Raw genomic sequence first — 15119 nt, 5'->3', positions numbered from 1 at the left:
TTAAATGTATATGGGAGAGCACAATAAAGATAATTTCACCAGCAAATCGTCTCATTTAAGAATTTGTAAACAACCGAATAGGTAGATTTAATGAGAAAATTCATCACTCGAATAATAATAGAAGTACTAAAAATAAAATGGTGAAAATAAAAGGTATTAACTCTAATAAAAAATGATGACTTAAGCGTCAATGATTGATATACAATAAATTTATTTATGCATTTAGTGCACTGTGATACTTTTTAGACAATTTTAAATATTAAAAAGAGGAAAGAGCTAAATGAAAATCAAATTCAAAATTTTATTTTGAAAAAATAATATTTATTTTTCATACTATTTAAAATATGTACATTGAACGCCATTTTCACTTATAAAGGCAATGACCAACAATTAACTAAACGTACATATAAAGTTTAGTATACAATGAGATCTGAACATAAAAATTAAAAGTTCTAATGGTTGGATAAGAAATTAAAAAATGAAAGTATAAGTTGAAAATCCAAAAATTACAAACGCACACCTCAACTCACTCCTATTCTAATTAAATTTTCTATTGGTTCTACACACTTGTCGATATACTATTTCATTTCTAAATATCTCTAATTATATTGGGTTAAAAATTAAGAAAAGTTAAAAGCAATAAAATATATAATGAGATAAATTAAGTAAGATCTCACTTAGCTATTGTTGAGAGTACATCTCAAGTCCTGCGTCATAAAATAAGAAAGTTTTGACAAATATACAAGTGATCTAACTTTAAATTAGTATGAGGCCTTTGGGGAAGGTGCCCAAATACAAAATTCGTGTAGGTTCAACTCAAAACATATAATATCATACTTATGCGGGTCATTTGCGTATAGTGCGCACAACAATTTGTATCAGAGTCAAAGGTTTGACTGAAAATATACATATTCAATGGAGCAACACCATCTAAATGACATATATCGAGAGTTTTCTTGACATGGTGGTCAAAGAAGCAGGCTATGTGGTGAATGTTAAGATGCAAGGAGACATATTATATCGTTGGAGGAGAGGATACGAATGATGTGGTCCTTAGTCTAAGGGAGGGATGTTGTGTGTACATCCTACGTTCCACGCCAGAATAATAAGAAAGTGTTGCACATGTATAAGTAATTTAACTCCAAATTAGTATGAGGCTTTTTGGGAAGGTACTTAAAAACAAATAAATACGTGTAGGCTCCGCCTAAAACAGACAATATCATACTAATGCAGATCATTTACGATTGGTGGGTCCAACAACTAAAAGTGATTAATAAATACTACTAAAACAAGAAATAAGACATTTAATTAGAATAATAATAAAGATACTTATAAACCACTCTTGAAATTATGTGTATATAGAGTGCGTGATGCAAAACTAAAAAATTATGAAGTTATTTCTTCGTTGAGTTTATGTATAAGAAAAAATTATGTTGCTTCATTTCCTAAATTATAATTATAATAAATGTTTAATCATTGGCCACATCTTTATAATTATGTTATCAAAACCAATAAACAAAATAATTAAATAATTGATGGAAAATTGGAAAGAAACATATATTGATTTTTAATCAAAATATGGTAGTTAATCAACGTAAAAGTGATTTGTCAATTTACTTTGCTTTTTGAAAAGGGGCGGCCATTCGAAAATTTTCATCACCATCAATTTTATAGGAGAGCGCAATATAATATTTTTATTTTATATCATTTTTTCGTAAAGTCATTCACTTATTCTTACAACTCTTTACATTTCAGTTTTTTCCCTCCTGAATGTCTTTTATTAGGGTTTTTGCTTTATTCTAGCCGATTTCAACATTTCGCCATACAAATTTCTTACGTGCAGAAAAGGTAAAAATAAACTCAACTTTTTGATGTGTTTGCCTCCTTGAATTAGATTTGTTCTTCAATCTATGTACTTTCTTGCCTTTTGATTCAATTGGTAAGATGCATTCAGTTAAATATATGTATATTAAGTATCAAAGTATATAAAATGATTATCATCTTAATTTGTGTATTTACAACATTTTTATTGTCATTCACTTCACTTTAGTGCAAATCTAATTTTTCACTTGATAAAGTGTGGTTTTGATGAGAAATCTTCAATTTGGGATAATTTTTTGGATGGATGAAGATTTTAATTTGAATTACCATCTATTTACTCGATTCACTTTATAAATTAAGTGAATAAATTTCATTTATTTAAACTAATATTTTCTCTTGCAAATAAAAAAATTCAATTTTATTTGATTTTTCTTTATTTGATTTCAAATTGTATTAGTTAGTTGTTTGGTTAACATTGTATATATGAGCATTGAAAATAATGGTACAACAAAATTCCCCTTTTATTTGATTGAATTGTAATTTTAATCATTGTACAAAATGGATATTAAAAACATTCACCCATATATATATAGGGTATCACTTACTCATTCCAACTTTTATGAAATTGGAGCTTTCCATTGAAAATTAATATTATATCAACAAAATAATAGTATCAAAATTAATTTTTTGAGTATAAAAATGTTAGTTGAGATTGAAATTATTATACAATATTTAGGCTAAAAGGTGCACTAGAGTAATTGAACAAATGATAATACTAGAATACTTAGTTATACTTTGGTCTCAACAAAGGTGCAAGTCACTTACATTAAAAATTGATAAAAAGTTTTTAGATTTTTTGTGCTTTTTGTTAGGTTGTCTTCCTAAAATTATTGAAGTTTCTTCTCAAAAATTATATGACAATAGGAGAAATAACTCATCAAACTTATATACTAGTCAACATCTCACTAATTTATCGATATAAGATTACATATAAGCATTTTTCAACACTATTCTTTGTCTTCTCTGTGTGTTTTTATTTCTTTTCTATTTTTAATTAATTTTTTCTAAACATCTAATTTAATATTGTTTTTATCTTCTATTTTATTTTAATCGGGTATTTTTACATTCTTACATTGACTTGCTCAATTTTTTTATCTATTATTATATTTTTCCCTTTTAATATTTTAAAACTATATTTTTTTTATATATAGACCCTTTCTTATTCACTATTTTGCTAAGGACCCACAATAAAACTTGAACTTAGTGCATGTTATATGCCATATATATGTCATGATTAGGCACATCAACATAGAATTGTTTTACTTCTTCGCCAACTACATATCCATATGGTGATTCAATAGGTGTAGAAGTTAGTGTACACTATTGTTAAAAATCATGATTGCATGATTGTGAGTTATCTTTGTTGCACTTAGATAAGCCTGAAAATATTATATCGGATATTTTGGATAATAGTATATAATTTTTTTTATTCAAAATTAATTGCATATTATATTTATGAGAACTCATAAGGCATTACTTAAGTCAGACATTATATATATAGAATTTAACAAGTAACATAATCACTAAAAGTCAAGTTTCGACCATCATAGTCATAAAATGTTGAATAAATTTAGATTCACATACTGAATTATTACAGGTAATAAACCAATATGGATAATAGAAATGATCGAGGAAAAGACTTACAAGCATCACATGAACCTTCTAGAAAGAAGCTTTGCTCAAGCATGGACAAAGGCAAAGGGAAAATGTTTGCAAGGGATCACAATGACAATGATTATAGCAACATACAATTCCAATTTCCTAGTATTTTCTCAAATCTTACAGAAGCTTTGAGCTTATCACCATCATCCCCTATGATGTTTGATTATAATCAAAATCAAAGGCCATCATCTCTTGGAAATTCAAGGTCCACCTCACTTACCATAGACCCTCCTACATACAATTACTCCATACCACCGTTATCCCCTTTACAAAGGTCTTTACCTGTTGGGAATACTAGTTTACCCTCAGCTACCATGGACCCTTCCACATACTATAACTACATGTCATCATCACCATCTAAACTGTTTGATCAACAGCAAAATCAAAGGCCATTATCTACTGGAAATAGTTATTCCAACTTTCTTACCATGGACCCTCCTACATGCAATAACTCCTTATCACCATCATCCTTTATGCAATCTGATCAACACCATAATCAAAGTTTTTTACCTGTTGGGAATACTGGTTTCACCCCACTTACCGTGGACCCGTCCACATACAATAACTACATGTCATCAATATCATCATCCAAACTGTTTGATCAACATCATAATCAAAGGTCATTACCGGTTGGGAATACTAACTCCACCTCATTTACCATGGACCCTCCTACATACAATAACTCCATATCATCATCATTACCTATGCTGTTAGATCAACAGAACAATCAAAGGCCATCACTTGTTAGAAATAATGGTCTCTTCTCACAAACCAAAGAACCTTCTAGAATTTCCACCCCACCTTCCATGGAACCTCCTATTTATAGTAAGTGCAAGATGTATATCTCTGAATACTTGTATTCAAACAACATTGATCCTAATGTTGTACAATCCTCAAGTTTTCAGGAGTTACTAAATATAGGAGGCAAAGGATCTCAACTTCAGTCTAGTGTTCCTACTATTAAAGATCTTAGAGAAGATATTTTTTGTAAAAAGTTCCATGAAATTCAAGCATGGGTTGAAAATATTAAGAAATCATGGCCTTTAACTGGATGTAGTGTGATCTTAGAAGGATGGACTGATGAAATCAAGGGTAGAAAATTGATGAATTTTCTTGTTGCTTGTCCACTGGGGACTGTTTATCTAAAATCACTTGATGTTTCACAAGAATTTGATGATGTGAATGCAATGGAGAATGTTATTGAGCAGGTAATGATAAACAAACCTTTTATCATATAAGATTATCAATGAACCAATTCAACCAAAAAGTTTAAATTGATGGTTGAGATCTCCACTTTAATAAGGGGTGGTACAGATTCAAACATGTGATCTAATTGTTACATTAGCTCTAATACTCTAACATAATTTGATTTAATTATGTTATATACTCTAACATACATGTTATATACTCTAACATAATTTGATTTAATTCTATTTTCCAACAGGTAATAAAGGAAATTGGGCCAAAAAATGTGTTACAAGTACTTAGTTATGCGTCTTCACCATGGCTAAATGGCGTAGGACTTAGGATTGAGGCTCGATATGAATCGATATTTTGGAGCTGTAGTGCCACCTATTGTTTTACAATAATGCTCGAACGTGTAGCTTCGTTAAGGTGGGTTGAAGAGACTATAGAACAAGCCAAGAAGATCACAAGACTAGTTCATAGCAACCCTTCCATATTAGGCCTCTTAGAGGACAATTATCTTGTGAAGTCATCGAAAATAAAAGCAGTTGCACCCTTTTTGACACTCGAGAATATATTGATAAAGAAAATGAATCTCCGAACAATATTTTCTTCTCGAAAATGGAAGAGATCGAGGTTAGGATCATCCTCGAGTGGAAAGAATGTAGCACAATTGGTGATGAATAAGTCGTTTTGGAACAAAGTTGCCCTTGTTGTGAAGGGAAGTATCCCAATTGTGAATGTTTTGAGGTTGATGAACGATGGAAATAATGACAAAGATAAGCCACATATGGGGATTTTATATGAAACTATGGATCAATTGAAGGAAACTATATCAGATGAGATTGATGTAGAGGAAGTTAAAGGAGAATTTTGGAGTATTATTGATGAAATATGGAACCATGTTTTGCATTCCCCTCTTCATGCTGCAGGATACTTTTTTAACCCTAAACTTTTTGATACAAAAGATTTGGTTGATGATCATGAAGTGGCTAGTGGAATATGGGCTGTGGTGGGCAAATTTGGTGGTGATCAACAAACAAAGAACTTGATCTTTCAACAGTTGAGGTTATATCAGGATAGCAAAGGTGATTTTGAGAAAGGGAAAGAAGAAATTAACAATTTTTCACCAGGTATGAAAACTTTCATCTGTACTGCTATGTTCTTTTGAATTTTTGTAATTATTTTTTTAAGTTTTTTTTGGTCAAATGAGACAAATCAATGAGATAAATTCAAAAAGATAAAGTGAGTCATCATAAAAAATTTTGTTCTCTGGGAATGATTTGACCTTGTTAATTAATTTTAATGCTAGCTAGTTACCAATGATACTTAGAAGAATATATAAGTCCACTGAGTCAAAGGGTTATGTTTGGAAAATGAGTATTTTTTTGACTTTTTAATATGTCAAAAGACTCAATAACCGTAAGATGAATGGAAGTTCGCTAATTTTTAAGGCAAAACAAAATTTTACTATGATTAGTTTTTTTTATTGGTTTTTGACTTTTTAACTTATTTTTGCACTGGTAAATAGACAATATTATATAGTTAAGTTTTACCAAACATCTATATATAACAGTTAACTTAAATAATTAACTTAAAAAAAAATCAAACAATACGTCAACCTGGTCAAACCTTCCAATAACTCTAATAAATAATTCCTGCTTATAATTATTTTTCAAATAGATATCTTTAATAAAGATACTATCTCCCAAATGCATACTTTTACATAAAACCACCTTCAAGTCCTATGTTGCATACAAATTTAGCTACTTTTCCACCATTCATGCATGTACCAAAAGAGGAATCATATATTTTTAGAGCTATATGACACTCTTCACACACTAATCATGACGGACAATACATAAATACTACCTAAATTGTCTTACATTGGGCGTAGAGGATTGCCCATTGCTTATTGTTTATCAGTTATTTTTGATGGCTTGTTTGATTGATGAAATAGTAATATTAATTATTTCTGTTAGCTGCAAAGCTAACTCCATAAGCTGACAATTAATATAGATATTAGCTATTATCTATTAGTTATTAACTGTTTATTAGAAAAAAAAATTGTCAACAAGTCAAAATCCAATAAAAAAAACTTGACCACAATAGCCTTTTTATTCTTGGGAGTCCCTTACCAAACAAATTATGTTTGTTTAACCAACTAACACGTCGAAAGCCGAAAACTAACCAACGTGCTGATGAAAAAATCAAATACTCAACAAGGCATGTTTGTGATGATTTATTTTTATTTTTTTTTTTCTCACATTATATTGATGTAGATAAGTGGTGGAGACGATTTGGGAATCATTATCCAGAACTACAAAGACTGGCACTAAAAGTGTTAGGGCTTTCATGCAATGGTGCTTCATCTTATGAACTAAAAAGAGAAGTGGCAGAGAAGGCACTTTCAGTTAAAGAAACTCATCCATCATATGAATGGTTGAAGGAGTATAGCTTTGTGTCCTATAACCTTCATCTAAGGGAGCTCAAGAATTCAGGGAAGAAATTCAACATTGAGGCACATGAGCTTGATCCATGTGATGATTGGATTGTTGGTGATTACTAAGGCTAAAGACTATTTGATGATTATGTAATAAGTGCACTAGAGCTTAGCTATTTATGCACAAATACAATGGAGTATCTTTATTTATAACTTTATAATGCTTTTTTTTAATTTGGTGTAAGAATATTTCCTTCAGCCGCTATAGGTTCTAATACTGAAGGAATAATGTGTCTTTTAATTTGTTGAATTGTCTTTTAAAATTATTGTGAGTACTTTCTTTAAGAATTTTGGTTATAAGCTTTTTTAAGATTCTAAGTTAGTTTTTGATGTGGCATTTATCATGTTGATGTGGTTTTGAAAATTATTAGTGGTTATTAAATCACTTTGATTCTTAATATATTAGAGTCTAACTTGTTTTTAGGTTAGATCATGTTAACAGTCAATCCATTCTTACAATTAAATCAAGTTTCATTAAAGATATTTTACTTCTCTATGATAATTTAATCTACTTCGATCTAAATAATATATTAACTCATTTAAACAATAAATTGTGCTATATAAACATTATCATTGAATATATGATATTAGGAGCATATATTTATAAATAAAAAATCTAATTAAATATTTACACTCACAAAAGCTATAATTAGGGTTTGATGGCGACAGACGTATCAAACGACTCTATATCGCCTAATTATAAAATACAAAACACAAAACCCAGATTTGAGTTCCACTATTTAGAAAAGAATAGACCCAAAAGACTTAAACCCCATCTTCAAAATTCCATGGAGCATCCAATAGACTTAGAATTATTCGGTGAAGATGAAGAAGATGAATACTCCCATGATAATGAACATCATCAACAAGATGATGATGATGATGATGATGCCCAACAAAGAGTTGGTGGTGGTGGTAATCGTCCTTCATCATCCTCAGACTCATCTCGTTCATCGTCACCGTCCAATTCATCATCTTCTTCATCATCAAGATCGAGATCTTCATCGAGTGGTAGCGGTAGTAGTGGGAGTAGCAGCGATGAAGAAAAGGAAAATGGTGGTGAAGAAGTAGTGTCTAATAGTAGAAATATTGCTAGGGATATATTTGGGGATGAACCTGATGATGAAGAAGAAGATGATGATAATGATGATGATCTATTTGGACCTGATAATGAAGAGTATTGCAAAACTTCTGCTATAAGCCCTCACCCTGTTCCTGGTAATGGTTTCTATTCTTTTGGTCATTTATTTTGATGAAAGTTGGGTTTTTTTATTGCTGGGTAATGATGATTTTGTTTTAATTATAGGTTTTGATGAATGCCCATTGATTTTGGTGAGATTTTTTTATGTGGGTTTCTCTATTTTGTGTGGTTGTGGTTGCAATTTCGGAATTTGTTTTTTGTTAGTAAATTTTCCTTCAATTTTTAGGTTTTGATGCTTGGTGTTTATAGTATAGATCATGTATACATTTCTATTTTGGGTACTTATATTATGATCTTAAAAAAATTTGGTTTCTTTGTCAGTGAGTGCTAATGTTTTTAGTTTCAATTTAGGTTTTGATGCTTGCCCATTTGAGTGTGGTGAGCTTTCTTTTTTGGGTATTTCTCTTTTAGGTGTTTCTGAATTAATTTTGAAGAAATTTTGGGTTTTGGTGGGAGTGCTATTGTGTCTAACTTAATTTTGGGTTTTTGGTCAGAGTGCTTTTGTTTCTACTTTCTAATTTAATTTTGGGTTTTTGGTGGGTGTGTTAGTTTCTAGGTTATTATTGGGTTTTTGGTGGGAATGCTATTGTTTATATATAATTTTGGATTTTGATACTTACTGTTTGTAGTTTAGTGAGCCATTTTTGTATAGGGGTTTGTTTTAGGAAATTGGGATATTGTTACACTGCTATGATGCTTCTAGTACTGAAGTACTTGTTCTTTGGTGTTCGCTATTGAAGATTTTGTGATTCACCATTGCTAGTCTTCTAAAGACTGAATGTGGTTTGTGTGTTAGATGCTATTGCCTGCTAATGGGCTTTGTAAACTGAAATGTTATTCATTCCTGTTAATATGATGGCCATTATTCTCTCTGCATTATCATTTATTAGATTTAACATTTTTTATGTCACTGAATTGATATATTTGTTGGGAGATTGATGCTAACCTTTAATGTTGTTTTTGACTTTTGAGTGTTACATGCTTGTGATTGTTCATCTTTATGAGGATTTAGGAGGGGATGTCTGTTGCTGTATTGATGTAAGTATGACTGTATGAGGTGATGTCAGTAGGTTGCAAACCAAAATGTTGCTTTTAAGTATGAGGTGCTGAGTCATGCTAATATTTTAGGCAATCTGGTGACTAGGCTATTTTGTTTAACATGTCGAGTTATCACTGATCTGATGATGAATCTGTAAGCGTTTCTGTTGACATGCTATGCCTTGTCGATGTATTTTTGAAGATGTTGTGCAGCTTTAGTAAAACAACCTGTAACTACTTGATTTGAGGAATTTGCTGATTATCTTTTCCAATTCTTCCTTTCTTTTCTGCTTGTCCTTCTGTTGGACTTTTATCCTGCAGTATTGCCTCCAATCCGCACTAACAATCACCAAGATAGAGGTGGAGGTGGTCGTGGCCGTGGACGATGGCAAAACGATAGAGGTATACTACCTCGGCCTGGATACCCTCCAAGACAAAATTATGGCTTTGGCAACAGATTTCCTGTTATACGAGATGAACGCTTTGTTTCGGAGCTCAAGTTTTCAAAGAGCGAGGAAACACTTTCTAGAAAACCTATACAGTTCCAAGAGGTAAATACTTTTTTTGATCCATGTGTAACTACTTTCGATAAAACATATGCATCAATTTATAAGTATGAGGAGTTTTTGGTAGTTTTGGGGTCTTTGGTTTGGCAGATATGTTTTTATCGTTACACCATAGCCAGATTATTAGTCATTAGTGTTCAGCTTGACTTCATGACTTGATATATGTGTTGTGTTTTGTATTGCTTATCATGTGATTATCTGAAAACTAATGTATATATGGATTCCTAGTGTGTTGTGTAGTTTTTTGGATTTTTAGACTTCTAATTCTTTTCTTATTCACAACTGTTTGGATTAAATTATATTATTAAGGGCATGCTTGGATTGGAAGTAATCCATTGCGGGTAAAAGTCAAATAATCCAAAAATGGGGAAGGTAATGTATTTTCAAAGAATATAAATATATTGAGGTTTTTGTAAATAGAATAGGATGGTGGCGATATGAAAAAATGAAGGGATAGTGAATTATTAGTGTATTACATATCTCATACTCTTGGTGGATAGTCTATTACCTTCACAATAGGCACAGAGTAAAAACAAGGCTGCATCGCATTGCATCGGACGCGCTGTTAACTTGTTAAGGTTTTCAAAATAAACAAACCAATATTTCTCGCGTTGTAAAGGCGTAAAAAATCGCGTTTGGGCTGCATCAACGAATATCTTATGGTTTTGATCGATATTTAGGCGCTATAATAACCGCATAACTGTTCTGTTACCAAGATCACCCGTTATCACATTTTTACACAATGATAATAGGAGTAATAATAGCCCCATATCTAACTTTTCTTCATACCGTTACTACATGTCTTCGTTTAACCCTATTTCACCTTCTTAGTAACTGAACTCACATTGATCTCCTTAGTTTGACTTTATTACCTCGTTGCTTTACCCTCATTCCAAGCATGCCCTAGGCTTAATATACCTTATGGTTTGTTAGGATCGTTATGTAATTTATAATTTTCCTTTAATTACTGTTTGCTAATACAGCTTCATGGCCATTTCATTAAATAGCCTTGCGAACTTGCCTGCTATAGTCGTGCTGAAGATGGTGATGTCTTCTTCGATGATCGCAGCTTGGTAAGCCATCCAGATGAATTATGTAATCATTTTCCAATATGTGTGCCTTTTATGAAATGTAATTAATGAATGTCTGCCATCTTTTGCATGTATTTAATTAGAGGCTTTTTAAGCGACTAATCAGTGAAGATGTGGGAGCAGATCTGAATGAAGGCTTTGATACTTTCACTCCAAAAAAAGGTAGGGAAGTCACTAACGATGCTAGTGTTAATATAGTAATTTATAAAGGGGAGGACGAGATCAATCGAGGGTGATATATGCTGATAATATCTGCAATGATATAACGAGGGAGATGCTTTTGCATTTTGGCCATTGGTGTACTGTGCACTGTCACATGATTCACTATTCTTCTTACCAATCGCGAATCAAAAAAAGCGAATTATGGTCGGTTTTGGGCTTAAGGGTCATTTTGAGCAAATCGCGAATCCAAAAAATGAATTAACTGACAAACCATATTACACTGGTATTGTGTCTCAATAACTGGTTTATGCTGATTTTGGTGGTTTTTATAATAGATTTGGGCTCCCAGGGTTTTGGTGATTTACTTAATTGCATAAGACATAAAAGAATTTCTCTTCAAAATATGCATTTTGTGGTAAGCACACTTGTCATTTCTCGAGGCTTCTGTGGTTGACATCTTTCCCGTGAAGTATCTGTTTATCTGATTTCATTTTCATTAATTTTTTTGTCTTGTGTAGACTTTTCGCAACAACCTAAATAAGGTAAATGTTATTTCTCCCTTGTTTTCATTTATTTACAAAACGTGTGTTATTAGCAATAGAAGAAATTACACTATCTTATCTTCCATGTGACTGATGGTAATGGACAAGGCTTTGTGAAAGTTTTCTATGCTAATGATGTGGAGTATGTGGCGCTCTGCAGATTTTTTGCATATTATATAGACATTCTACAATCTATCCGGTTTAACTATTCAAAATTTTTTTAATTTTTGGCTTCAATTTGAAGCTTAATTTTTGTCTTGTTCCACATTTGTGCAGATTCTGGCCACAGCTTATATTAGGAATGAGCCCTGGGAAATGGGAGTGCACAAAAGAAATGGAGTGGTCTATCTTGATGTTCACAAACTACCCGAAAGACCGCAAACAGAATTGGATCGCAGAAGGTACTCTAAAATGTTTTTTTTTTATTACAAATTAAGTATTTGTATCCGTATATCTACCCATATTCAGGGATGTAACTATGAAAAGGAGCTGAAATAAATAGACAAGTTGCCAAGTAGCTGAAATGGAGGGGAAATGTTTTTTGTTTTTTGCTTCACATACATCTTCCCCCTGTTTTTTCTCGAATCTTTTGTAATACTTCAGTTCATGTTAAATTAGGTGCTATTGGGGATATTGCTTTGAGACCCTAGCAACTGAAGATCCAAGGAGGGATGACGGAGAGGGTATACATGATATTGATGCCAACGTCGAGTATTGTGCTGTGATCAAAACAAAACTTGGCGCTCATCGGATATTAATGGGTGCTGAAATGGATTGTTGTGATTCCACCGATGATGGGAGGAGGTTTTATGTGGAATTGAAGACATCCCGAGAGGTTAGTGTTTTTTATATCTTCATAAATGTAGGGGAATGAAGATTTGATGTGGGCTTACGTTGCGCAACTATTGTTCGACAGTTGGATTATCACACCGAGGAAAGATACGAGAGAGAAAAACTACTCAAATTTTGGGTACGCGTAACCGTTTATCTTGGTCTTTGTTTCGAATTTCTTCCCCCTTGATTTTTGGTAGTTTATCTCCTTCAAATCTCAATTGTAGAGAGTTATACATTTTGATTTTTGATTGCAGATTCAATCGTTTTTAGCAGGCGTTCCCTATATCGTTGTTGGTTTTAGGTAAAATTCATTTGCAACCATCTACTTTATTTGTTGAATCATTTGCTTGTCCCGTTCTTGGAATAAAAATGAGGTCGTTCTGCTAAATAATGGTCGCGTGATAACGGATTTTGCATTTACTATTCCGCAAAACCCCATTATGTAACCTGTATTAAGTTCTAAAAAGGTCTATTATAAGCTTCAATTCAAATATATGTTCTAGAAAACTTGCATTACTCCGTCAAAATGGTCTATGTATAAGCTTTAATTCACATTACCATGTCTACAAAATGAGTTGTAACACCATGAGGTGCCGCGTCCGCAAATTGCCCGTTTTACAGACCATGACTGTCTTCTTAATCACCCGATTTACCAATTTGGACCGACAAAATTTAACTTTAACCTCAGTTTACTTGTATAAATTAGGACAACATGCATCTCGTTGTAGGGAAAAGTCCAAATATTACATACTCTTAAATCATTTTACTAATCCCGAAAAGTTTTTGGTACGAACCAACAAAAGTTTAGCTTTGTATGCGATCCGATTATAATAGTCAGTATAAGTTGGATTCCGCACTTGACTTAACGAGCATTAATGTGCAGGGATGACTCGGGACGTCTTGTACGCACCGAAAGAATGAGGACTAAAGAGATTAATCAAAGAGTAAAGATGAAGAATTATTGGCAGGTAACTCTAATCTAGGCACAACATTCCCTTCGAAACTCTTCACTCACCGAAAAAATTACCGGTCTACATCATGTTATATTCTTGCTTTGCATATCAGGGGGGAGTTTGCCTAGCATTTGCCGATGAAGTATTATGCTGGCTTTACGGAACTGTTAAAGAGGGTAAGTTTTCCGTACATGCCTGTGAATTCAACATAAGTTATGACTTGAACATTTATTTTCGTCTTTCTCGACCATTTCAGGTGAAGACTATTTATTGCAGTTTGCTCCGCCCTTCAACCGTCTGGAGCTTCTACAGGCAAACTCGTGTCCGGATGTGATTACCTACCATCTTGAGCAATTGGGATGACATCTCCGAAGGCTAATATGTATGATATATATACTGTTATTATCGATGTTATTTAGATCTCGACATTTAGCAGAAGTTAGATGTCCCTCCCCATCCAGATAAGTTTATTCTCATAGATGTGTAATTTTCGCCGTCCTAAAATGCAGTTTATGTCAGCTGTAGTTAAGCTGATGACAATTTTGGCTTACCAGTTCATCAGCCTTTCCTTAGGCTAATGTAAAGTGAGTTGAGCATTTTGGAGAACTTCATCTATGTAATCACCAAAATATTACATTCATTGTTATGATCATCGTAATGATATTTTATTACCGCCAATGCCACCAGAGGCTTTTTACCTGTGTGTCCGCCTAAACGGTAACTGGAAGGTCATATACAGACAAATTAACTCTTATAAGGAATTCTGTGATAATAAAGAGATTGTTTTTAGCTGATTTTTAATAATGAAACGTAATTTGCAAATTCAGCTAAATAATAAGATTCTATCCATTTTCAATCTTTTTCCCTCCTACCCAACGATAATTTTTACCAAATGGCCAAGGAATTTTGTCAATTCTCAATCTTTGTTTCTTTCAAATTCGCAAATGTTCATTCTCACATGCCTACATGTTTTGGTGGTGCGTTCAATATGCTAAATGCAATAACTAAAATCCAACCTCTAATTGATCAATCTCATCAAAACATTATCATTCTCTTTTAACATGTGACAATTATTTTCCATTTAAAATATTATTGTATCTGAAAAACATGAATTATAAAATAAACACGACTTGTTTAAGGAATACTAGAAATTTTTAGAGGAAAAGACAAGTTCAAATAAAAAAAATAATGTGACTTTTAGAAAACACAGTATAAATTAAGTCTTCAATTTCAAATAAGTTCACTTGAGTGACAAAAGTTCAATAAAATAAGGATATCTTAATTTATGTGTAATTGTAGTTAGGTGCAAGTCTCTCCTAGTCACTTTACAAGCAAAAGCAATATTGAAACATTCTCCGTTGTTGCCTATATCATAATTATGTGCGATTGTAGTTAGGTGCAATTAAACATGAAATTCGTCTGAGGTTAAGCCGTTATAGGATGTGCTGGAGCGGGTTATGTATGGTAACGTGTTGTCTATTCTCAAATAATAGTCTATGAC

The 15119-nt window shown here is 32.4% G+C and overlaps 1 protein-coding gene across 1 annotated transcript; it reads left to right on the top strand.

The window, feature by feature from the left end:
- Positions 1-7924: 7924 nt before the first annotated feature.
- LOC130801467 (NAD-capped RNA hydrolase DXO1) lies at positions 7925-14315 on the top strand. The gene is made up of 13 exons (XM_057665328.1): positions 7925-8449; positions 9792-10021; positions 11044-11109; positions 11211-11289; positions 11625-11704; positions 11808-11831; positions 12108-12232; positions 12450-12666; positions 12748-12801; positions 12920-12966; positions 13549-13633; positions 13731-13794; positions 13875-14315. Exons 1-13 carry the CDS (start codon positions 8020-8022, stop codon positions 13979-13981), a joined length of 1608 nt encoding a protein of 535 aa, XP_057521311.1. The 5' UTR covers positions 7925-8019; the 3' UTR covers positions 13982-14315.
- The last annotated feature ends 804 nt before the right edge of the window (positions 14316-15119 follow it).

The sequence above is a fragment of the Amaranthus tricolor genome, chromosome 15 (assembly GCF_026212465.1).
Source record: "Amaranthus tricolor cultivar Red isolate AtriRed21 chromosome 15, ASM2621246v1, whole genome shotgun sequence".
Classification (NCBI taxonomy): domain Eukaryota; kingdom Viridiplantae; phylum Streptophyta; class Magnoliopsida; order Caryophyllales; family Amaranthaceae; genus Amaranthus; species Amaranthus tricolor.
The sequence above is the reverse complement of the archived record's forward strand: the minus strand, read 5'-3'. Positions and strand labels throughout refer to the sequence as shown.